Source organism: Tachypleus tridentatus, chromosome 7 (genome assembly GCF_004210375.1).
Source record: "Tachypleus tridentatus isolate NWPU-2018 chromosome 7, ASM421037v1, whole genome shotgun sequence".
Taxonomy (NCBI): domain Eukaryota; kingdom Metazoa; phylum Arthropoda; class Merostomata; order Xiphosura; family Limulidae; genus Tachypleus; species Tachypleus tridentatus.
In genome coordinates this window covers 164389536-164417248 of record NC_134831.1, presented here as the reverse complement: position 1 = coordinate 164417248, position 27713 = coordinate 164389536, and the positions used below count along the sequence as shown (strand labels likewise).

Sequence of the window (27713 nt, the reverse complement as noted above, 5' to 3'; positions counted from 1 at the left end):
TTCTGGGATTCTCTGAGAATTTTGTTAGTGCATGTTTTACTTTCACTGTATGATATTTTACAAATATGTTACTGTTTTGAAAAAAAACAAACAAACAATCTTTCTTGAAATATCAGACAAAAACTGAAATCCTAAAACATTTTGATTACAAACCTGCTACACGGTTCAACACCAATTCAGTGTTTTTCCTCAGTTCTCTTTTAACCACTTGGCTTCAAACAAACTAGAATTTTTGTGTTTTAAACTTAAATTTCTCTGGTGTGACAATAAAACCTTTTTTTTTTTTTAAGTCAAGCTTTATAACATTTCATTTTTATCATGTACTTTAATACATAGTTTATCGAATCAATTTTATTAAGAATTTAACTTAGGATGACTAAACAAATTCTAAAAGCGCTTTTAAGTGTCTTTGCCAAAAAATACATATCTTATTCTGTACAGTTTTAATGTTGTTAAAATCTAAACTATCACCAACAGCAAGTAATATATGAAACATTCATCAAAACCACTTTAATACAATTTATTCAAAAGTTGTAAATCTAATAAATCTAATCATGAATTCAGAAAATTTTAGTGTTCTCTGTTATGAAGAAGAAAGCTTGCTCTGTTTCTACCTTTAGGATATTTATACGAATAACAGCATTTCTAATATCAATAAATCAGCTGTTTGTTATAATCTAAAGTCCACATTATAAAGAGTGTCCCTAATCAATATGACTGGTAAAATAACATTTTTTACCTCCAACTAAGTATAAATAATAAAGTTTCAATACATAACAAAAGTAATAAGTATAGGATTTGCTGTAAGAAATCTTGTATTCATTCACTTCAATATAACAAATGAAAAACAAAACACCAACATAAAGAGTACTAAATAGTTAGGTATTACAACAATGTATTTCTTGGAGAGATAACAGTAACTGAAGACAAATCAAATTATCATTGAGCATTGTTAGAAAATAAAAAGTAAAGGAAAATTCAGAAACTGAAATAAAAACAGAAAACAATTTCTTAATCAGGGAATAATCTGGTAAAAACAGATTAACCTAAATAATAGGTTAATAACATACTAGAGTTTACAATGTAGCTAAGGGGTAGTAGTTCTTTCCATTCATACTATTTAGGAACACAAAGTTCACTTTTCACACACACACATCACTGTTGTAGTGTTCTCTCGCATATATTTTTACAGATACAATAATTGTCCAACACATTAATATTGAACAATGGCAACAATCCTTTCATATACCTCACTGTAGAACAGTGAACAAAATCCCCCCACCCTATTATGGAAAAACGAAGAATTTTAGTCATCATAATGGAGACAACTTTATTAAGGAAGGCACATTTACAGAGCTTTATTCTTAGTAAGGATGACCCCATCATGTCGCTTTACTTTCACTGAACTCCTATTATAGTAAATAAGATGAAATAACATTGTTCTTAACACTTCCAACAAGTTAAACTTTTCCTCTTCCATAGTATAGGTATTTACATACAGGAAACATAAATATTTAGATCATAAACATAAGAGTACCAAATAATAATAATAATACTTTAAAATGCATTAAAGTCACATTTGTTGCATTAAATCATATTTTTATTACCACATTTTGGGCCAGTGCCTTATCATTTGGTTACTTTTTGGACAAATCACGGTTACATTAATTGAAATAATCAGGAGATATAAGTTTGTTGTGTTGGAGATTTTTTTTTCGAATAAGAGGGTTAATTGTTAAAATCAGTTATGGTCTCCTTAAGATGACTGGAAATAAGGAAGCAGGGACATTGACAAACATTTTGGAACAAATACATAGATACAATAATGATTTAAGCTTTTAACAATAAATGAATATATACTAATACTGAATTTTCTAAGTTTTTGCCATAACTTACTGACCTCTGATAGTACCATTCTTAATGTAACCCTAGACAACTGTTGATTTCTTATTATCTCTAGCTACAACATCTTATCTGAGAATGCCATTATTAATAAAACCCTAATTAACTGTTGATTTCTGACTGTCTTTAGCTACAATATCTTATCTGATTTTCTTATCCATCATCAAGTATTTCTTGCTTAAAAAATTATTAAGAATTAACACAGTTTTCAAAACTTAATGTATGCTAAAGGTATAGTTCTTCTGAATGTGTGGAAGATGGAAGTGTAGTTCCAGAAACACATCTCATGTAATGGTACTATACCGAATGGATTCATTAATAATACTATCATTACCGGAGAGATTCCTTGATGGTACTGCTTATACAGAATAAATTTATGCAATAGTACTTATTGGATAGATTTGTCAGTGGTACTTTTCCTATTGGTCAGTTTTTTTTTTTATTATTTAAACATAACTGGCTGTAAACCAAAGTAAGTAGAAACTTGAAATTCTAAAACTAAAGATAATGGAAAATCTCTCTAGAATTTTTAAAAATGAATAAATAAAAAAAGACTAAAATATCAGGCACTAAGTGTAAACTTTAATTACTATTGTTACAATTAAAATACATCTTACTAATATGTTACAACTTTTGAGCTTTATGTTTAAATCACTGGAATTATCATTTAATCAAAATTACTGACCAGTTTAATTACCAGTAAAACACTGTGTCATCCTACACTAACATCATACAGATTTGGTTTAAAAGATAGTGTATTTCCAATAACTTTTGGCATTGAAGATTAAAGAATCTTGAAAAGTGTAAAAAGTTAGTTATGAAGAAACTGTTTCTCCAGATGTTAGGTGTGATATAACTCCAGTTACTAGACCACTACTACTAATTCAGGTCTACAAGAAATGTAAAAATTCCATTCAAACATTAAAAGTTCTTTAATACAATGTTCTCAAAGTTCACTGCCAAGAGACAGAACAACATTTGGTTTAAAAAACAATAATATAATAAAGTTAAAAGCTATACATTTAACTGATTGCTGCAAGACAGAATATCACCTGGTTTTAAAATCAGCACAAGCTAGTTACCAATCACTTTTAATGGACTTAAAATTATATCAGTTTAAAATGTGAACTTACAGAGAACACGAAATCTGGGCATGATAGAAAAGAAAATACTACTATAATAATCTGGACCAATCAGTCCTATGTAGTTGAAAAGATTTGGTTTTGAATTCTATGGAAAGCACCACAATGGCTATTTGTGCTAGCCAACCCTAATTTTGCAGTGACAGACTAGAAGGAAGGCAGTTAGTTAACACCATTTGCAGCAGATTCCAAGGCTACTCTTTTACTAATGAATGTAACTCCTATCTTCAAAGAAAAGTTATAAAAATTGTCTTAGTAATTATTGATACATTGATCTTACAACAGTCATAGAGAACGTTTTGGAATGTCTGTTATATGATGTTTTGTAAAGTTATTTATCACAGTTTAGAATTTTATTGAATAATCAACAAGGTTTCACTAAGAAAATATCTTATCTTACAAACCTTTTGACATTTTTGAAGAGGTTACTGCTTCTGTAGATGTGGAAAAGAGTGTATATTTGGTGTATCTGGATTTTCAGAAAGCATTTAAAAAGGTGACATATAAAAGGGTTGTAGAAATATTGTTTCTATAGGTGTGTGAAGGAAGTTAGCAAATTGGATAGAAGAGTAGCTGGATGGAAGAAGGCAGAGAGTTGTTATAAATGGAGTTCAGCCACTCTGGATTAATGTTACAAGTCTTAGGACCTCTGATCTTTTTTGATTTACATCAGTGATACAGATTAAGGAATGGTCAATAAATTACTAAAATTTGCGGATGATATTAAGGTCTTGGGTGTTTCTGGTTGTGAAGAGGATGCTGCTGTTACAAAAGGATTTAGATCATTTAGTGAGTTGTGTAAATAAATGTCTGATGGGTTTTAATTATAATACATGGAAGATAATGCATGCTAGTTATAATAATTTGAATTTTAAGTATAATTTGGATAGGACCAACCTTCATAGTGTCATGAAGAAAGGGAATTTCTTGTAATAATCAATCATCTCTAAAGCTAACCAAGCAGTATGGTGTTGCGAGTAGTAAGGCAAATAGGGTTTCAGGTTGTATGTGCAGAAATATTGAATACAAACCTAAAGAGGTTATAATGTCATTGTACAGGTCGCTGGTTAGGCCACATTTGGAATATTGTGTTTAGTCCTGGGCTCCTTACATTAGGAAAGACACTGAATTGTTGGAAAGAATTCAGAGAAGGGTTACTAGAATACTGCCTGGGATGGAGGGGTTGTCATACAAGGAGAGGCTGAAACCTCTCAAATTGTTTTTGTTTCTCTTGAAAAAAAATAAGAGTTAGGAGGTATCTAATTGAAGTGTTTAAGGGGGCATTAATATAAATTTTGGCAGGGTAGGAGACATTTTTAGCTAAGACAGTTTCATTTTTCTAACAGTGTGATTGGCCTTTGGAATGGGTTGCCTTCAAATGTGGTAGAAGTAGTAAATTTAAGTGAATTAAAAAACAAACAAACTTGTAAGTATATGAATAATAAGAACTAACTTTAAGATTTGTATTTTTTTTTAATTATTTTAATTTGCTTTAGAAGATGAACCAATAGCTTCCATGTTCTTTCAAGACATTATATTATGAATAGTTTGACTGACTATCACATTACAACATCTCTATGGCTGAAAAAGCAAGCATGTTTGGTGACAGAGATTCAAACCCATGACCTTTATGTTTATGTCTTTAACCACCAGAATTATTTAAAACAAAAGTACTTTGTGCAAATTCATTAAAAAACAAACAGTGATAACACATCAATATAATAATATGCAAATGTTTAAAACACTAGCAAAACCCAAGACTGTCATTCACAAGGGAAAGTGTAATGATCTGAACATTAGTAATCCATTGTACACTCTTCTTTGTGATATTACTTAACATGTGGTCAAACAAGTCATTAAGTTGTTTTTTTTCAACAGAGTGTTTGGAAAATCACTGTGCACTAATATACTTATTAACAGATATGTTTCAATTTTTCAGCAAATCGCTGTCGCACCACATCTGTGTATCTACCACCTTCTTGGAATACACGTTCGATGAGTCATACACGTTCTTCAGTTGTTAAAACCATACTGGGATCAAAATCTGAAATATAATAAAATACGATTACAAAACTGCACAGTGACATTCTTTGACAGCTACCTTTGTTCTTAGTCATTCTCTTGGGGTGTGACCTGATCTGCCCATTGAAAAGGGAGGGGATAACTGTAATAGTGGGCCTTATGCACAAGAAGTCAATAGCAATGTTCTCCAATGGTAGTTTGGATGATGCTTCAAGGTTACAACTTCCTTAAGCCTAAAGAAAAATTTCAGGTGGCAGTTGCTCTAGGTAAGTCTGACATTATTTCTCATTCAGTAAGGGCAACCATCCATCAACAAAAGTAAGTATACACAGTGTGTTAGTGTAAATAACAAAAACTGTGTATTTGTTTTATAAATTATGTCCAGACGTTATTTCATTATTAAAAAACCCAGTTGTCTAAGAAGTTTTTGTTATTTGGTGATTCTATCCCATCACTGTAACATAACCAGTTTGATCCAAATATACCACACTTTTATAAGTGGGTTTATTTGTTTAATCTGAATTTTATGCAAACCTACATGAGGGCTATCTGTACTAGTTGTCCCTAATTTATCAGTGTAATACTATAAGGAAAGTAGCTAGTCATCACCACCCACCTCCAACTCTTGGGATACTCTTTTAGCAAAGAACAGTAGGATTGACCATCACATAACACCCTCACAGGTGAAAGGGTGAACATATTGAACCAATGACCCTCAGATTATGAACTGAGTGCTCTAACCACCTGGTTATGCTGGGCCCTTTATAAGTGGGATAAATTACAAAATAGACAATGTTAAATAATGCATTCTCTACAACTGTAATAGGATTAACCTAAGATAGTGATTCAAAATACAAAGTACATCAACCTAGATAATAAGTACTTTTATTCTTCAACCATAAGGGGTCATGAAAAAATAAAAATTATTGTTCTGTATGTATAAATAGTTAAAACACTGGTTGTCCCATAAAGTTTACATATGATTTATAAATTGATTATAACTAGTTTTTTTTCATGCATTTTTAGCTTATGAGGATTTGTAATAGAATGATTTTTATAAATACTTAAACTATACTTCATACATACAGTTTAAATCCCAGTACTTATCTGGTACAGGTGACAGTCATATAAAGCTTCTGTAGAAGTTGAGGCAAGCTTTCCATTACATGAACTAATAGGTTGTCGATGTAGTTCTCCGAATCTTGAATCTTATTTTCTTTAAATTCTAGAACTTTCTCTTGATTAATAGTCAGGTCAACCAATTACAAAAGGAAGTAGAAAACATAATATATAAATTATTATCTCCAGCAATTTCACACATAAAAATTATTAGTATTCTCACAAATACAATTTCTGCCACTCCATTCTACCATTCTAACCATAAAAACAACAATATCATACAAAACATTCTCAATGAAAATAATCACCATTGTTAATAAATTCATCAAACAATGCTTCTAAGAACTACTAAAATATTTGTTGAGTGAGTGTTAACACATTCTCTGTTAACAATGGTCCATGGTTAAGTGACTGCTTGTTAATAAATTCATCAAACAATGCTTCTAACAACTACTACAATACTTGTTGAGTGAGTGTTAACAATAATTCATGGTTAAGTAATTGTTTGTTAATAAATTCATCAAACAATGCCTCTAAGAACTATTACAATACTTGTTGAGTGAGTGTTAACACAAGCTTTGTTAACTTATTTGATTTACTGACTTATTATTGAACAATGAAATTAAAAAAAATTCTTTAGAAGAAATATGTCTGTTCTATCTGGATGTAGAAATCAGACAAATGAGAGTCATTTTATATTATAGTCAAACAGTTAAATAAAGTGTATATTTAATTATAATTTTTTAATATTATAGTTAAAATACTTAATGAATGACACAATAGTATGTTTAAGTGGCATCTGTTTGATAGTTTAAATATGTATACACACACATCAAAAACAGTTTTGTTTTGGAACACTTGCCTGATGGTTGAAGTTACAAACTCTTCTAAAAAATTCATTAACAGAAAGTGTAGAAGAGAGATCTTCATGATGAAAATAGCTGAGGTTCATGGTGTTTTCCAAGATAAAAGTTGCAAGCTCTGGCTGATCAACAACAGCAAGTTCACTGTCACAGAACCTTTGAATAGTTCGCTTTTGTTCTGCTTATAATGAGTTTAAAACAAAAACTCTACTGAACACTTTTGAAAAATTAATGAAATCTGTTATTAACAAAGACACTAAAACTAAAAATAATGAAGGATTCAGTCCAAGGCTACATCACCTAGCTTGGTTGAATATAAAATTAATAATCATAGCACAAGTATCATCTAAGTTATGTTTGCATTAATATAAATATAAAAAACAACACATTGTCAGAATAAGTCAATTATCCATAAAGTTATGAAATTACATGTAGCGACAGTGAAGATATGTGACAGTTTACTCTCCTAGTGAGGAAATGGGATAAAAAAAGCTATAACTAAACTAAGAACAGACATACAGGAAAATATCTGCGAGTTCCTCTAAAGATATGTACCAGAAATGCCAAAATCCACCATCCACAAATTACCTATGGTTTCTGAAATCTTTCCATTTTGAAATGAGATGGATAAATCAAGACACAATTTCACACAACAAAAAACAAGCTGTACAGACACCAACTTGGAAGAAAGTAGACATAATGAATCCAAGCTCTAGACTCTCACTACAGACACCAAGTTGAAAGAAAGCAGACATAATGAATCCAAGGTCTACACCCACAATACAGACACCAAGTTGGAGAAAAGCAGATATAATGAATTCAAACTCTAGACTCATACTACAAACACCAAGTTGGAAGAAAGCAGATATAATGAATCCAAACTCTAGACTCATACTACAAACACCAAGTTGGAAGAAAGCAGATATAATGAATCCTTAAAGGAAGCATGTGGGTGGGCCATGAAAGGCCTTAGAAAATGACTGAGCAGAGAGATTCCATAAAAGCAAGAACAACCTTGAACTAATCAAAAATAATAATTGGAAACATTACCATGGACATTTGAATTAGATAGTTGGAATAACCAAAAACACTAATAATCAAAAATACTAATTTGAAGTATTTGATTATTTATTTGATATTAACTAATTTAATCCTAATTTTAAATAATCAATTATTCCTCATGACACTAACCAATGTAATTTATTATATGGATAAATAAAGTTTAACCCACAGCCTTAAATAAAATTTTCCATGATTACACTTGGGAGCTATTACCATAGGAATTATCTGTTCTGACTGAGGTGACAACTAGGACTGACAAAGGAATTTGTATTAACATCTTTTTAATGCTTATTGTATATACTTAGCAATAGTTGGAAGTATTTATATGTACTTTATTACAGTAGAACAGGCACTTAGTGGTATAGACAATGTCAATCTAAAACAAGTATTAACTTTAATAATCTGCCCAGCATTCCATTAAACCAACAATACTGCCATCTGGCCATATTCATAGTGTTTACTACTCTCATCAGCTGCATCAAGGAAGATGTTGGAAGAGGTAGAGTTATATTCTAATGACAGTGAAAGACAGATGCAACATTACTATAGCATCTCATTGCCTTCAGCATCAAATGGTCAATGAATACATGACTGGTCAGTTGGAGCTGAAGGCAATGAGATGCTACAGTAATGTTGCATCTGTCTTTCACTGTCTGCAGCCACTTATGGGAAGGCAGTTGCCCTTATGTTCTTATACTTCCTAAAGTAGAAATGAAACACCTTAAAATACCATATCAGACTTAACAGAAACAACATGTGAAGATCAATCTTGAAATGTTTCATTTCTTCAAAAGCATGACACTTGGCTGTTGCTTACAGTAGATCATTGAATCCACATCTCATTTTAACAATAAATTCAAAATGACACCCTTCTTTTCTGCTTTAATCTAGGAAATTTGTTTATGCCAGTACAAATAATATTTATTTTATGAATAAATCAAAGCTTTGGTATTCAAGACCACACACATACTTAACTTTAATACCATAAATGATCACAAATGTAAAATAAAGTTCAGATCCACTGTTGCAGTACAACAGGTTTGACACTTACAAATTTCCTTTTCAATCCATAAACTTATTTGATAACAAATGTTCCAAGTTGCTTCTGAGCATGATATGTTACAAGAGGATTCACCTTAAGTTGTTTCTATAGAAACTTCTTGTTCCATAACAGTGAACCTAAACGTTTTTTTTAATCATTTTAAATAATAGTGTGTATTTGCATCACAACAAAATATAAGGAAAATCAAAGAATCTAAATTTTTGGTACTTGTACAGTATTTCAGAGTTTGAGCTCCAGCAAAAGTGTAGAAATTTCTTATTGTGTCTTGGGATTCATAGTCTGTGTCTCTTGCTGATGGTTTCTGTCCTTCCATGTGATTGCTATAGTGCTCTTTGTTGTGATAGTTGATGAAGCTATGATACATCAATGAAGAGAATTATACTAGATGTTTATATGTTTAATTGGTGTGTATATAACATTAATCCCTGTTATACGGTTATATATACATCTGATAAAAAAAATTGTATAAAATAAAACAACAGGAAGCAACAGAAACATCATTCCAATTAACAAGCATACAACATTTTGACAAACTTCCATCATTAAAATGAGAATACCGTGTCAAGACATTGTATATTTGTTTCTTATAATAGTTATGAATTGGTAACTTTCAAGCAGTTACTTGAAAATTTTGTATTTAAAAGCTGATAACAGCTTAGCTACTTTTCTTTGAAATGAAACAGTTGAGGTCAAGGGTCCAAGTGGTCCAGCTTCAGAGAGAAGGTTTGGTTAGATAATTGTTGCAGTTTATGACTTAAAATATAATTAATCAGCATAACTAAGGTATAAAAAAATTCTACAAAAATTCCTTTAGAAACCAGTTTAAAATATACTCCTTTCTGGTCATATTCTTCATGTTTTTATAAATTTGATTTTGCAAAATACAAGTAAACTAAGACATCTCGATGCATACACTAAAGTTCTCATCCAAATTTAGTAATGCAAGAAGTGCACAATATAAAAACATTTCTTCAAACTCTATGAAGGTAAGTAAAAGGTGCTTGTTATCCATTTCACAGGTTTGGAGAAAAATTAATATTAATTACTATTTTCCAGAACTTCTTATATCCTTTCATACTGCAACTTGTGATAGCATAAAATGGAAAGAATAAGAGAGAGATATGTAGATCTCATTATACTGAATGACACCAACTACCATACTGAAACTCTCAAAAAGGCTATAGGGAAGGGGATCTCACTTCACACATAGTATATTAAAAAAACCAAAAACATATAGAAAGTATTCCATTTTACGTGTATAAAAAAATGAAAGCTTAGAAACAAACTTACCTACAACACTGGCTATTTGCTTTAAGGAGTCAGTTCTACTTTCCTTTGATGTACTCAAGCCCATCAGACTCCTTGTTAGGGTGAAAGTACAAACCACAACTGCAAGCCAGATTTGAAGTTTCCCTCATTACTTCTCTTTCTTGAACTTCCCTTGAAGTTTATACTTTCTGGAAAGAAGGCACAAACAGTAATTTACATCAAACTAACACTAATTCTCAAACTAATGCCCTTTATGAAACATAGCTCTTTATGGTATATTTATCTTAATTTTAGACAAGTATTACTAATATATACCATAAATTAAAAAGATTCCTTTTGATTGTAATGAAACATAAAATACATATCACTGAACTATTAGAACCGTCAATTTGTAATAGAAGGGTAGCACGACCTTCTTGAGCAGCATGCCCCTTTAGCGCTATGCTTATACCTAAAGGTCATTCTTGACAAGGAATGTAGGTATGTGATACATTTTCAGATATGGAAATGTTATCTTCAGCCCACACTACTCACCTTCTTAAAGAACAATTAGCTGGAGTCCTACATTAAAAATATGGTGAAAGGACTAGCACAAGATAATGCTTTTTCTGATATTATAGAAACAGAAATGTAAAAATGCATTGTGTCCCCCACTGAAGGGAACCTAGTGGAAGCAGCACTCATTGAAAGTTTGCATCAACCTTAAGCAGGGAATATGCTTTTTCTAATAAAAATGGATATTCAGAAAAGTTCTGTCAAAAAATTTCTTACTTTTTATCTAAGTGTTGCAAAGGCATGTGGACTATGAGGGTTGTTCAACCAACTTACATATCCCCAGGAACAGCAGACCATCAAGTTAAATGTGGTGAGGGCAATGTCAAGCCATACAGTATTTGAGAAATACTTGCAAGAATATGAAGGTTGAGAAATGTATTATTCAAGATGTGTGTTCAAAAAGAGAGGTCAGATCCACCTGGATAGTAACAACTAATGGAAATGATAGGGTTTTTAGTGTATTACTCTTCTGAGTTAACATTCCTACCCTTCTTCTAATCCAGATGTATAATGCTTGGATTTGTACCAGTGGGTTACCCTAACCTCTAGGCAAACTTTCCATATCCCAAGTGACAAGGCACTGGGAAAGCAAAGGATCTCCCACTTTAATAGAAGAGATTGGGAGGAAGGAATTTGTAAGGTAAGTAAAATATAAGCTGCCAAAACAGTATTGCAGGAAATCATATGTTAACAGTAAAAAGACAGATGGTCATCAACAAAACCACTCTGTATCTAACAATCACATTAACCACTCTCAAAAATTCAGGTAAAAAAGGAAGTGGGATGAGAAAGAGATGAACAAAGTGAAGGACGAGAATGGTGGTTCAAAAACGCATCGATAAACCATCCACCTGTATTAATAACTTTCAAGGGTGGTTAGCTAATAAGAGTTGGCAAGAAAATGGGCTATTCTGCAAGAAAAATCTGCTTATCTTTCAAAAATCTGGACAAAGCCATATGTGAAGATAAAAGCATCCACACTATAATGAGAGAAGGACACTCAAATCTGAGATTAAAGGGACCTCCAAGATGGCAGGTGTAGGATCTCCAGGATCACCCAGAGAAGAAACCATACCTGAGCTAACTGATGAAAGAGAGACAATGAGAACAACCCAGCAAGAAGCTGCACATTAAAGACAACACCATGGGAAAAAGTCAAAGAGTAGGACTTAAGGCAAGAGAAAGTTGAAGTAGAACAAAAAGAAAATCACCAAATAGGACCTGGAGCTCTAAAAAAAGATCCTCATTATAAGCCATAGAGTAGAAGTCACAAGGGAAACTACAAGTTAACAGGAAGTTGAGACAAAAAAGAATTGCAGAAATTTAAAAAATCAGGTGGAAGAGAAAAGAACAAAAATGAGGTGAATGCAATAAGTTCACTCATGAACCATCATAAACAACTTGGGTAAGAGAGAAAATGTCATATTTCTGCATTATAATTGTAGTGAAGAGCAAAATTTAGGTTACCTGATACTCATCTTGGATTGAAGAACCAGAAGCAAAGGCAGATCATAGGAAGAGATGGTCAAAGTCACTCAAAGACATTGCAACTCAACAGAAGTAGAAGATCCTGAGTTCCAGGACTGACACATAGGACAGAACCATCACTATATGTACAATGGCAGTAACATCACTCACTATGAGAATATCTCCAGTAACCAGTGAAGCAGGATAAGAAAATTCCTGTTGAGAAGTATCTGGTTCTTGGGAGATTTCAGAAACTCAGATATGAGAATTCATGTTTTATAAGATCCCTATTGAAACAGAAATGGATTATGACCTTTTACCTGAATTCCACGGGTAATAGCAATCTAAGATATTTCTTTCATAGAAACCATAATGCATCTCTTGAACATTTCTCCCAAATCATGTGGTTTACTTATGTAATGAAATAAAATTAATATAAGGAAAAAATAATTATTATCAGCTTCAACTAAAATTATTTTCAATTTAAAAATTAGTTACAGCAAAAAGATTCTTTTTGTAAGAAATGCATGAGAATAATATTATGTCCAAACAGTGTAGTGATGAGGAAAATATGAGATTTGGGTTCACTCAAAGTGTCCAAAGGACAGTACTAGGCAAGGCAATTGTGTTGCCCTCTTACTGGCAGGGGAGAATAATCTGAAGCTGGTTACAAGATAGAAAATGGTAATAGCTCTTAGATGGATGCACCCACAAAAACTTTTGGTAAGTAGCACCAAGGAACCAACTAATTATTTTGTAGAAATATTGGAAGAAATCCAATTAAACTAGATTAATAACAAACACAACTTTGTACATCGTTCATAAAATTTTGAAATCATGGTCTCTGAACAGAAAAAAGTAAACTCTACTCATTAGGACATTACTGTAGAAGAAACAATTATCCGGTAGTAGAAATTTACCTCATTCATTATAATACTACTTTTTTAGAACAAGTACTTTTTATAAAATAATTACAGTTATTTGTACAAACTGGTCTGAATCTTAATTTCAAGACTTTTAATAAACAACAGTACTGCTTAACTATAAACAAGTTCAAAAATTTTAAATTTATTGAATTATTTACCCTAGAAACTTTTCCTTAATCTATGTAAGTATAAAAGTAGTGTCTATTATATGTCCATGTATAGAGTATACATATATATATTAGTATAGAGGTTCATTAGGCCCACGCTGTAGTGCACATGAACCTTTCATTTTGAATTTTGCAATTTTTATGGGTGTTTTGTGTTTTTTTCTACTACTTTGTTCCTATCGATGGATCTTCACAATATTTGGTATGAAGGTTCACTGGGTCTATGGGGAGATACTTACAAATTTTCAGTTTTGCATTTTTTAGTTATTATGGGCATTTTTGTATTTTTTTACCACTACTTTAGCCTCATTGATGGATTTTCATGAAATTTAGCATGAAGGTTTGTTGGGTACATGTGGAGATACATGCAAACTTGTGGTTTCACATTTATTGTTTAGCAGTGTTTTGGCATTTTTTACAATTACATATATGGGAAGCAACTAAATGGAAGATAACCTTTTATTAATCATGAATCTACATAATGTGCCTAGGAAATGAGTACTCCAGCTAGTTTTTAATAAAATATTGCCACCTACATCAAGTCAATCAGTGATTTGCCTGAAAACCCTATAACTGTTTGACTAGCAGTTCCCTCACAATTAATTCTTCTGTGTTGTTGTTGTGTTGTGTTGTTTCTTAAAAAATTACATGTCACAAAATTACTACAAACAAAAGAAAAGATTAACTGACATTTTTCTACAATTTCTGTTTAGTAAAAGCAACAAAATTAATGAAAATTATACTTTAATGTTTTAATCCTGGACAATTATAAGAAACTTCCTTTCTAGTTAAGGATCAAGGTCATACTTACTGGCCACGTTCTTCATGCCATTCTGGATCTCTAACTCTCTCCTGCACTGTGGTCTGAAACCTTTCCTTACCTAGCTGAATAGTAATGTAGGCATCATTTCTCCGTATTCATTATTAATAATGCAGAAATATAACAGTTACCTGAATATTCTTTTGTTAATATACCACGAACAGCACACATTTATAATAACAATACAGCATACATTCACAATAACTCATCTTAGAAATATAAATGACAATTACATGTTTTTTCAGTGAAAATGTGGGTGAACTAAGAACTGGTCAGAAAGCAAAATTCTTTTTACTTGAGACCATAATATAGAGGAAGTTAGATTAACCTTGAAAATACAGTGACTAGTCTAAAAAATTAACCAAAGTTTCCAAATACTTGCATTCTTTTTAACTTTAGTAGCTTAATTCATTTTACAGTACCTACTGTTCTGGTTATAATGTATTTCATCATTAACTGTTTTAGCACTTAAAATGGTCAATTTATCCTTCTTTATGGGTTGGTTTGGTGATTCATTCATCTTGAAGGAATTTTCTGGATAGACCTTTCCTGTCTAGGGTTTTTCTTTCTTCCTGAAACAATGTTTCCAATATTATACTGGACTCTTCTGCAGACCTGACTTGAAAAGAGGCTCAGCATGACCTAATACAATGTGTCAGAAGAAAAGAAAAACTCTAAACATTAGAAGTCTATAAAAAGATTTGTATCACTTTGTTTTCTGTTATTTTAAATACAACATGTATGTATTATTACAGAGCTAAAATGGCAGAGCTTGGAAACTCCAAAACATATAAGAATTAAGTGCTTATATCTGTGTAACTTTTGTTTTGCTACCTGTTTTTAGAAAAAATTGTTTTTAGAAACATTTTTTTTCTGCTTTCTTTACTTGGAGAGAAAACATTAATGCTGAAACGTTAAAGTACAATGAAACAAAATCAAAAGCAAGGAATGTGTTAAAAATAGCAAATCCAAATTTCTGACTAATGCTAGTTTGTTATAACCAAAAATATCTTGATTGGTTCTCTTTTATGTACACAGCCAAATAAAAGCTTTGACAGAGTACCTTACTTTAAGTGAAGCAAAAGACTTAAACAGCCATAACTTACTTAAACCATAATTGCTCATACAAAAGTATGATTGATAAGATGATCAGAAGCAAAAACTGACCAATGGTCAACCAAGTCCATTAACTGAAACACCATTATGATATAGTGTTTCCATTCACTCATACAGACTTAGACAAAGATACAGAACTTACATACTGCTGAAAGTGATGAGCTGACCGAATAACTCGTGTTTATTTAATATTTTGATTCACTCATACAAAGTTAGATGAAGATACAGAACTCATGTACTGTTGAAAGCTATGACCTGCCTAATGTACTGGATTTTTATTTGATATTTCTATGTACTCATACAAATTTATGTAAATTGACAAAACAAAATGCATATATTTTCTGTGTGGGTCAGAAACACAGAGAAGAGCAAACAACAACAATGAAGAAGATGCAGACCTTCATTAATAGAAGTGTTTGCAAGATCCTCCACATGTATCAATCACATCAACTTAGGAGAAATTAACATGAAGAACATATAAAGAAAGAAATCCTAAGGAGAAAATAGGACTGGACTGGCCACACCTTATATATTTCCACCTATAACATTACTAGACATCCCTTGATCTGGAATCTACAGAGGAAGGGAGGAAAATAAAAAACACCATGACCTTGGGGAAACACAAAGAAGGCAAATTATATTTGAATAGAACTGCAGAAGACAGCCTGGTGTCAGACATGCTGGTGAGGTGTCACTGATGGATATTGTTCTGAAAGAATTTATGGGCATGGGTAAATAAGAAATAACTAGCACAGTTACTAGCCCTTATGAAGTTTTAAACAAATATCCAAAATAAATACAACTTCTGATGCCCTTCTGTTATACCATATATATTTTTGATTTCTTGAATTTGACAGCTGTTGTTACTGATACACAAAATGTTAAGACATTGTAAACATATTCTTACTCTACTAATCTTATAGAAAGTAAAACCTTGTGCTAAATTAGCATGTAGTTTACACTATTTACCTAGATGTGGACTAGGCATCAGCACTATAATTTGAAAACTTGGGTACCAGTAAGATTTTCCAATTATCCAACCTGGCTTAGGTTTCTTTTTACTACCCAGATATTAATTCTTATTTTGAGAATTTAAAGACAATAGCCAATTGATGGCGTAAAGACTCCTATAACATGAAATGTATCTGTATAAATAATGACCTCGTGTTTGTCTGTCTAGAACTTTTCTTGAAAATTTCTGAAACTTTACAAATCATATCGTTAGAAAATCTTTATCTGAATAGTCTAAATTGATTATTGGCTTTTCCATCCAGAAACATTTGCTTTCATTATATCAATTTAACTTTGGTTCCCTTCATAGGCTGCTAAATACCTTTTGGCTCTGTGTTTCTTCAGAACAGGTTTTATTCTTCGTTTTGTCTGAGTTTCTTTGTTTCAACTCGTTAAACCGGGTCACACAATAGTGTGGAACCCTTATCGTCACTTTATGTAGTTTATTAAATAAATTTACGTCTACATGAACTTATTTGTTTGACCGCATAATATATATGCAAAAACGGCTCGTTTGGGTTGAGAAAATATTTTACATAGAAGAGCGAACAACGTTTCGACCTTCTTCGGTCATCGTCAGGTTCACAATTGACCGCATAATGTTTTCCACAAGACCAGTATTTATTGATCCAACACATAAAGCCTGCGAATAAGCGCAGCTTAAACTGCGTGCATGAACATGATAGAATAAGAAAAATTAAAGCAAAAGGCATGAAAACTTATATTTCCTAAATTTAAAAATATTAAAACTTTTCTAGATTTTAAATTCGAACATAGTAATTTTAGTGGGGGACACGTGTTAATTTTATTCCATAGTGTTACTTTTCGTAGGAACGTTCCTCTGAAACATCAGAGTGTTTCTGTGATGGAACAGTAGCTGTCTGCTGTTTCATAGAAAATTTGCATTTTATTGTATCTTTTTTTTTCTATGGAAGAAAAAAGTGTTGCCAAAGAAAACAGACAAACTAATGAGACATAGTTTCCAATCTCAAAAATTTGAGCTTTTGGTTGAAATGTGGTCATATTTATTCTTTTTTTCACACAAATCTTTCATTTATTTATAAATTTCATTATTCCTATTATATATTGTTTGTTTTTGGATTTCGCACAAAGCTACTCGAGGGCTATCTGCGCTAGCTGTCCCTAATTTAGTAATGTAAGACTAGAGGGAAGGCAGCTAGTCATCGCCACCAAATCTTGGGCTACTCTTTTACCAACGAATAGTGGGATTGATCGTCACATTTATAACGCCCCCACGGCTGAAAGGGCGACCATGTTTGTCGCGACGGGGATGCGAACTCACGACTCTCAGATTACGAGTCGCACGCCTTAACACGCTTGGCCGTACCGGGCCATTTATATATTGTTATATTTAAAAAGTGTTTGTGATTTCTTATAGCAAAGCTACATCGGGCTATCTGCTGAGTCTCCCGAGGGGAAATATATTTAACAAACCTGGAAGAACATATATTTTTGTGTTTAGTGTGAATAACAGTAATATTAGAAGTCGTGCTTTCAAAATGTTAAAAATAAAAATTTATTAAACAATTATCAACATTGGAAGAATAATTTATTAAAAATGTAGAACCAATTACAACTTATTTTAGTTAGTTTGTTTGTTTGTTTTGGAATTTCGCACAAAGCTACTCGAGGGCTATTTGTGCTAGCCGTCCCTAATTTAGCAGTATAAGATTAGAGGGAAGGCAGCTAGTCATCACCACCCACCGCCAACTCTTGGGCTACTCTTTTACCAACGAATAGTGGGATTGACCGTCACATTATACATCCCCACGGTTGGGAGGGCGAGCATGTTTAGCACGACGCGGGCGCGAACCCGCGACCCTTGGATTACGAGTCGCACACCTTACGCGCTTACTTATTTTAGTGATTCTAGCTTATAAAAGTATATTAATCATATTTAACATAGATTAACATACCGTAGTGTTTCACATCTTTAACTTAACCATAAGTTTATTGTTTGCTTTTAATTTCTTAATATATTTGAGGTTTAAGATTAAAGTTTTCACCTACGATGGCCTGGCATGACCAAGCGTCATATAAACTCAGAATTAATTCGCTCTTCGTGTACTTGGATCGTCGATAAAACATTCAATTCTAGACTGGATATAAGACTCGGTATTGTCTGTAAGTTTGTAAAACCCTTGTATATAAGCCATTGTTGGTAATAACCGTTTTAATATATTGTATTATTTTTATGTTTGTATAGTAAAATATATTTTGTTAAAAATGAATATTGTGTACACCAATCTTGTTGACAAATAGCATAAATTTCTAAACGTTAGTTATCAATTGCTGATTAATTAGTTTTTACAAATGAAGTTATATAAAAGTGTATTTGTGTTTTCATATTTAAAAACAGATGGTTAAGAACAGTTTATTTTAGTGCCTCTCACTCGCAGAGGTCCAGCGGAATGTCTGGGGATTTACAATGGAAAACACGAAACGGGTTCGATACCTGTGGCTGACAGAGAAGAGATAACACTTTGTGTAGCTTTGTGCTTAAATACAAACAAATTTCTGTATTATTATTAGTGCCCAAATAACTTTTGTGAGATATACTACAATATATTTATTAAATTATATTCTATTTCTTCATTTATGTGTTTTTCGGTAGATTTGTTAATGATATGTTTATGTGTATTTTAAAAGAAGTATTAACACAAATCTTTAAAACTGAAGAAGGTGTAACGTAAACCATGATGCCCCCCAGTGGCTCAGCGGTATGTCTGTGGACTTACAACGCTAAAACCGGGTTCCGATACCTGTGATGGGCAGCGCACAGATAGCCCATTGTGTAGCTTTGTGCTTAATTCAAAACAACAACGTAAACCATGAAGAGAGTGACTTAACAACAGAAAACAGGGACTTACAACTAGAAGTATATCTAAACCTCTAAATGTATTTTCTGGGCGACATAGAGAGAAACAAGTAAGTTTGGAAAGTTAACCACAATCTAAGATATGAATACACATGACAAAAACAAATGTATAACATGAGATTAAACTTAGATTTTCAGAGGAAGAAAAGGTGCAGGTCCAGTTAATAATCAACTCGTTATGCAGACAATGTTGGTTATATTATATAATGGAAAATAAAAATAAGGCTGAAAAGTAATAACATAAAATCATGGAAAGTTTGTTTAATTTAGCGGAGATTTGGTGCAAATTGTACTTTTATTTTTAGTTAAAGTGTCAGTATGTAAATACATTTCATGAATATTGAATATCTACATTTATCGAAATCGAAATATTCTTGGCTTTTTTTATCAAACATAGTGGTTACTTTTTAATTTATGTATAATAATCCATCCTTATGAAACAGTTTTATGTATATAAGTATAATAATTTAGGTGAATCTGATAAGCTCACAGTTTTGTCATACATGTATCCTCAAACAAAAGTTCCAACTGCATACATTCCACCAGAAACAAGAAATATTAATCCAACAATTTATGGTGCTAGACCCAACAACTTGAAATAAATACACAATGTTCAAATTTTCGTTTCATATTATATTGGTCACTAATAATAATAAGTTTTCGAAGCCGGGAAAAGTGTATTGATATGTGTTTGAAAATTATATATATATATATTTACACACATATATCAATATACATCTGTCCTCAAAACATCTTTTGAATAGCAATATCCTTTCTTCTAAACATTTGTAACTAAATTAATATTCAAAACAGGCTGACAAACTGCAACTAGATATATTAAAATAACAATGTAAAGTAAACAGTAGTGTGTCTTTTCACATTCATATTTAATTACGGAATAGTAACGAAACTTTCCAGGTTCAAATCTCTTCGATAGACCAATCGCAAGTAGCCTATTGTCTAGCTTTTCGCTACAAAATAAACATGCAATTAATGCATTTTTTAGCAGTGTAAGACTACAGGGAAGGCAGTTAGTCATTACCACCCATCATCAACTCTTGTGATACTCTTTTACCAATGAATAATGGGATGTCCCTTCACGTTAAAATTCCCTTACGGCTGAAAAAGTGAGCATGTTTGGTGCGACGAGGATTCGAACCCTCAGATTACGAGTCGAGCGCCTTAACCACAGGGCCTCCGACTTAATAAGCGCCTGGTTCGAGTAATCTTTTCACCTGCTACGTCCATGGAAAATTAAACATGATGACAGAAGTAAATAAAATGAAACTGACAGTAATGGAAATCATGACTGGTTTCTTAATAAGGTTTGAATGTTTGACTCTTCGATATTTTCAGTATAATGTTTGCACAATGATATCAATGAACTCATGGAACCGAAACAAACAACTGAATGTGGCCTACCTGTCTGATGTGAGGCTCCAGTGTAGCCTCATTAAAACCCATGATAAGGAAGCCTGTTGAGATATTTATAGTCTTCAAAATATCACCCTTATTCTCTTGAATAGCATATTCTGATTGAACATAAAAGAGGCAAAAAAAAAAAAAGAGAGAAAAATCTCGTGTAACTGACTGCGTTACAAATAAAATATTGTGAAATAACATATTGATAACTGAGGATTTTTAAATCGAATCAGTCAAACGAAACTGATTCTAAGCAAATTATTAATATGGATAGGTTTATTTTAAAAACCAGGTTGTGTATTAACTCAATTAAACAACCATTAATTAGAATCTCACAACACAGAAGCTTAACATAGGATGAGTTAATTATAATAAAGTTTACGTCACCTGTTTCTGGTAAAAATGAGAACGTAATTACAAATAAAAATACCATAATCCCTCCAATGAGGAAAGACTGTAGCATATAACTACCAACCTGAAAACCATGGTAACTTATATTGTGACTACGTTAATTAAATAGCTTATTTGTTGACATAAACTTATTATTTTTCAAAGTTTTATAAAATTGTTATTATTAGTTTCCGAGATAGTCAATAAGCTCATAATTTTTGTGGCATGGAAGGAACTATTAGGAATAATTTCATTATTATTATTTTAAATGTTAAAACAAAATAATCCAATTCTTTCTTTACATAAAATATTTGATAAGTTTTAACGTTTTGTCATTTATTTTATTAATAACTTTATTAACTGAACATAAAACTAACAGTAAATAATAATTGTATGTTATTGTTTAAAAAGGTCAGGTACCAGTATCTTTTGAAAACATACATTTGGGGTGGCATAAAGTTTATTTGATAGGAATATTCTAACTTTCATTTCAATATTTAACTATTGATAATTTACATAAACAGGAAAACAAAATTTGTGTTTAAGCATAAAACCACATTTTATGACTCGAACAAAGAGCTAATATTCCACAATTATCTTACAAGTAATAATATCCAGATTTAAGGCATAAAAAAGTAATCAGAGCTGGGTAACGTAAATTGTTTTACATGTAACATTACAAACATATTTACCTCATAGAGAGCACCTCCAACAGCAGGTCCAATAGTGATTCCCAAACTGTAAAACATTTCACTGGACGCCTTTAAAAATGAAACTAACATTACTGCAGTTGAATTTTTTTATGCTTTGATATTATAATGAATTTCATTTTTAACACTGTATATCTTACGACAAGTAAATATAATACATAATTTGCTTTCACTTTTTGAATCTTGATATCCAGTAACAGAAACATAGTTTACATGGAAATAATACGTTTTCAAACCAGTTGTAACTTATGTATTTCGTGTACTAATGTTTTTGCCATTAACTTTAGAAACCTATTACTCTTTAACTTAAATTATGATTTCATTTAATTATACACATGTGTTTAGGGATAGATCTTTATATCCAATACTCATAATTTTGATGTGGGAGGAAAACGGGTGTACTCCGGCAAAAATCCACTTTCACTACTTAAACACAGAATATTCTATCCGGACAGTGCCAAAAGCTATGAGTTTCAAACAAAATGGAAAAAAACAACAACACATAGATGTTTACTATACTAGATGTTAGTGATTACAGATATACTACGTAGACAGGTGTGTTTCATGTGTCACTGTTTCTTCTAACATTTAAAATTGCTGCTTCGGTTCGTTTCTTCTACTGGTTATAAAATTTATTTGGTTTGTGAACCTTTTGTATTTTTCGTTTTACATTTAAAACAGCCATAGAATTTAATGGCTTGAGTTTTAACTGAATTTAATGCAACACGTCACTAGTTACAAGAGGATATTAGTTAGTTAAAGTCTAAAAGTCGTTTGCAGCAACTAGTGGATCTCGTGATGTACTCCAAAAGATTACGTCATCAGCTTATTGTGAAAAACGTATGTACGCTAGTTGCGGGAAAGGTAAGTGGTTAACACAGAATATATAAGATTGTGGGCTGATGGCCAAGCCCTGAACTGAGTTTTTTTTTCTCGGGGCATCCCCCCCACATCCAATTCTTCACATAGGATTATCTGATCCCCTGCCGCCCTGAAGAACCATAAGTCTACAATCGGCTGTTGATTTTGTGATAGTTTTCGGTGCCTGTCATCGGTCTATCCAACAACTTTTATTTGTATCGGTTTTTATTTATTCTAAATTCTAATTGCTTTCCCATCATGGTGGTTCTAAACATAAGTTTGACCTAGAACTTCAAAATCATGAGTGGGGCGAAGAGAGAAAGAATTTCTGAGCGCCCTCGGTTATATCTGCTCCTGGGCTTAAGTTTGGGGCCAGATAATGTTAAACCGAAGTACCCACCACGTTTTCGCTTGTATGCGGAGCCCTGTCTAACATCTGCTTGTAAATTTTATTGAAAAGGTTTTGTTAAATTGTATTCTAGCCTGTCTATTGTGAAGAAAACTCGATATCCATCATATTATTATATGTGGAATGTTGAGTTGTTGAAGCTTAAATAATAACCCGTTATGCCAGACACTGATAAAAGCTTCTTTTTTTCTTTCTTTTAACGTTAAGGAATGTTTTTACTCTTGTGTGTTTACTGTTGAGCGCTTGGTTTACTTTTTGTTAGGTGAAAAGAAATAAAGTCACAGAAAAAAGTCATAATTTTATCTAAATACCAAAATTATTAAACTAATAAAACAAAATTATTTTAAGTCAGTTTTTAACTGACAATACATGACTTCTACACATTAACAAGAAAATTATGTATGCATTACTACATTAAAACTGATTAACATATTAACCTAAGAAAAAACGAGGATTTAACAATTTACCTTTCTGTTAAATAAAGACGCAGGAAAACGGACATGATTTTATATAGAAGTGCTTGTAAAAATATATGTGTTCATGTTTGTATTTGACTTTTCCTCTGGCTATATTTCCTGAATTCATTTGTTGCTCTAAGTGATTGGTGGTCTGTCGTTTGCGATGTGCTACATTTTGTTTGTCGGTAATAACTTGATTTGTTACTTGATAGAATCGAAGCCTGCTAGTGATTAGTTTTTCTATTATTTTACCCGTAAACCTTAATAGACTTATTGGTCTAAACTGGTAGTGTTTTATAAACATACGTTCGATTTTGGGATAATGGTGACAACTGTGGTTTTTCAATGCATGGTGAAGTATCCAGTTTTAAATGATAGATTATATAACTCAGTTAAATATGATATATATTTATCTGGAAGATTTGTAATTACTAAGTTCGTTACTGAGTCTTATCAAAGTGTTTTGATGTGTGATTTAACCTCGGTCCAAGTGATCGAGCAGGTTATATCGTTATTAATATCCTATGAACCATCTGAGGTGCTGTTTTTAATAATTGCCAGGTTGTGATCCTCTACAAACATGTTCAGGATAACATCGCTACAATTGATTTTTCTACATAAGAAGTTAGTGTGTTTTGAATTAACGTCTCATAACATTATAAGTTGATTATTAGCGAATGAAATGTTTTGAAAGAGTTTTGTCACTGGTTTAATCGTCGAAGATACATATGTAACATTCATTGTAAATGACAATACATTTTTAGTTTTAATTTGACAAACTGTTATTTCCTTGTAGCTTTGTTGGATAGGTTTTTTGAAGACTTCTCAATGTTTTTTTAATGAAGAAGTGCGATTCATTTAGTGTTTAACGACTTCGGTTTAGAAACTATGTTATAGCCTGGTGGATTGAAATTTGAATTTTTGTGTAGATGCGTTTAATTAAAGATAAGTCCCCCCCTAAGTGTCACAGCGGTATGCTTGCGGACTTACACTGCTAGAACCTGGGTTTTGATACTCGTGGTAGGCAGAACACAGATAGCCCATTGGGAAGCTGTGGCTTAATTCCAAAATATCAATCAATCAATTAAAGATGATTATATCTATGTCTTGGTTGTTACCGACTTCATTTAGTTCAAATTTCTTGAACATGAGTTTTTATAATACTAGTCAGGCTATATCAGAGATGCCAACTATTTCAAATGAGTGAGCGTAATGATTGTAGACAGAGCCCTTTCACAGTTTTAGTCCTTTTAGATTTTCCAGAAACAAGACAATCTGGTGAACGAGGCCTTTTTTTTTCCATCTTGTGAACAATCGCATTGGTGTTTCTATGCCGCTTAGAAAACGAGAAATACCCATCTATGCGAGCGCTAATTGGCTGACAAGCACTGATGACGTAACTATGGATTCCCCCACGTAGCCAGTATGGAGAAGCACCGCACTCAAACTATTGGTAGACGTCGGAGATACAAATATTTTTTGTTATTTCAAGCACAAATATGATTATCGCAAGTAGCCATTTGGACTATGTCTTTTATTTATTATCAAAATTTATTTGTATTTCACTAGAAATTTTATTTTCACCCCTATCAAGCCCTGGGGGAACAATTTATCACTTTATTTTACAGGCCTATATAATATATAATAATTTGGGAGTTACAACAAGTAGTAATATTTGTCTGTATGAGTGTATAGTCGTAATGTATACACCAAAATCGTAATGATTACACTCAAATCGTAATGGTTGGCATCTCTACTATATTTTTCAAAATAACAATTACTCACAGATTATTCACAATAATATTGTACAGTTGAGACTTTAAAAAGAAATTCTTTTCACCAGAGCAATTGCACGATGTTCAGTAAATTCATTAGCAATGATGACATAAACCAGAGTGAACAGAGATGCAGATCCAATAGCCTGAACAACCTTCCCACTAAAGATAATGCAAAAAATGTGAGTCCAGGTGGAGATTTTATTAGAGTGTTGAAATGTAAAAATACATTATAGATTATAGAAACCCTAACATGATACACTAGCCTTTTTCATATACGAGGGCTGTTAAAAAAATACGCGGCTCCAGTTGGTTCCAGGGGAATCCGCTTGGTGTCGCTAGGTTTGCACAGATCAGCTGATTACGACGCCATTTCCCAATTACAGATATCTTCATTTGTGTATTAGCTACGCGGTTTTAAGTGAAGTGCGATTTGTTCGTTTGGCGGATTTCAGAATGAATGATCTGAAGGAGCAACGACTTGCTGTGAAATTTTGTGTTAAACTTGGAAAATCTGCGACTGAAACTTTTGCTATGCTTAACACGGCTTACGGTGATGTTGCTATGAAGCGTATGGCATGTTTCAAGTGGCATGAACGTTTTAAGGATGGTTGACAGTCCATTGAAGATGATGAGCGTCCTGGACGTCCTTCCACGTCAACTGACGACCCACACGTCGACAAAATCAACACCCTGGTGCGGGCAAATCGACGTCTGACTGTCAGGGACCTTGCTGAAGAGTGTGGGATATCAGTTGGATCTTGTTACGAGATTTTGACCGAAAAATTGAAGATGCACCGCATTGCTGCGAAATTCAGCCCTCAGAACTCGTGAGTTTTTGGCCAAACACTCGATCACTCTTCTTCCCCACCCCCCTACTCACCTGACCTTGCTCCTTGCGATCTTTTCTTGTTCCCCAAACTCAAAAGACCCTTGAAAGGAAGAAGATTTGAGACGATTCCCGAGATTAAGGCAAATGCGACGAAGGAGCTGGAGGACATTATAAAAGAAGCGTACCAGGACTGTTTCAACAAGTGGAAACACCGTTGGGATACGTGTGCGCGTTGGGGAGGAGAGTACTTTGAAGGGGTCCCAGACCTGTAACTTCTAAATAAAATATATTTTGTTTTATGACGTCAGTCCGCGTATTTTTTTAACAGACCTCGTAGTTGAACTTTACGAAGCAAACCAACTGACATTAAAATATGTACTCGGATTTTTTTTTTTACATTGGTCTTTCGTTCTACTTTAAAAAGCTGTTGCTAATCTGATACTTTTGAAAGTTTCTAATAAAACATTAATGTTTATTTATTGTAACTGCCAAATACCCTAACAAGTATTTCTAATGAATTATTAAAACTCCTTTTCAATATAGTGGATTAAGGCGTGGTGATAGAAATAAACACAACGTAAGACTCATTGATTTATGTACAGTAGTTGAAAATTTGAAAAGTAAAGGACACCATATTGTGCTTTTTTAATGTGTACATAAAATGTTATTGTACCACTTAACGAATAACGTAGGCATATTTTTGCTGTTTTTCAGAATACACGTGTAGAGATACATGATTGACTATCTGTGTAATTAATTTTTAAATAATAGACTAGACACAATCCAGTTAGTCAAAAGCAACCACTTCTAACATTTTAAAAACTATCCTAAAACAGGTTTTAATTGTCACCAGGCCTCGAACCATTACTCGCAGTATAATAGTCCCCTTGTTTACTAACCTGGCTTTACTGTTAGAGGTTAAAGATTAACCTTTAATGACAATAATAGCTTGTCATTGCTGCTGTGTAGAATGTATTTCTCTATATTGTTCCATTTCTCTGTTACATTCCACCCTATTTTAGTTTGTATTCTAGTTGTTGTTTTAATCAAGTGCGACGTTTTTGGGTTAGTTGTCTCAGACGTTTACTTTACCTTCATCAGTTGAAACAGAAATGAAAAAACGAAAGTACCTCTTTAGAGAAGAAGGGGACAACGAGCGTAACAACTGGCTTTACAAGTGAAAGAGAAATTGACTTGGGATAAAATGACGCAGTTTTCGATACTAAATAATAGTTTAAAGTTAACAATGTGGGAGTGTTACTAGTTGCCTTCCCTCTAGTCTATCATTTATAAATTAAATTAAAGTTAAAATCAAAGTGAGTCATCACATTATGGTGACGAAATTGTGCTATCATGTATTATACACTTTGCAATGGGGAGTTTAAGTAAGCAAAAGATATGCAAGGTGATTTTGAATTTAAAAACCAATATGCAATTCGGACAAAAGTCTTTC

General features: G+C 32.5%; 1 protein-coding gene across 9 annotated transcripts; it reads right to left on the bottom strand.

The window, feature by feature from the left end:
• Window positions 1-511: 511 nt before the first annotated feature.
• LOC143257097 (uncharacterized) lies at window positions 512-17164 on the bottom strand. 9 transcript variants are annotated; one of them, XR_013031683.1, is made up of 7 exons: window positions 16827-17164; window positions 14800-15019; window positions 14369-14442; window positions 10464-10630; window positions 9381-9526; window positions 5683-7226; window positions 512-5088 (listed from the first exon to the last, which is right to left on the bottom strand). XR_013031683.1 is itself a non-coding variant. In XM_076515317.1 (6 exons), exons 5-6 carry the CDS (start codon window positions 9484-9486, stop codon window positions 7018-7020), a joined length of 315 nt encoding a protein of 104 aa, XP_076371432.1. In that variant the 5' UTR covers window positions 9487-9526; window positions 10464-10630; window positions 14369-14442; window positions 14800-15019; window positions 16827-17164; the 3' UTR covers window positions 512-7017. The 9 variants fall into 9 exon arrangements, 6 of the variants coding, with proteins under 6 accessions (XP_076371432.1, XP_076371434.1, XP_076371433.1 ...); XR_013031685.1 differs by having other exon boundaries at window positions 6153-7226; XR_013031686.1 differs by having other exon boundaries at window positions 6170-7226.
• Between the last annotated feature and the right edge of the window lie 10549 nt (window positions 17165-27713).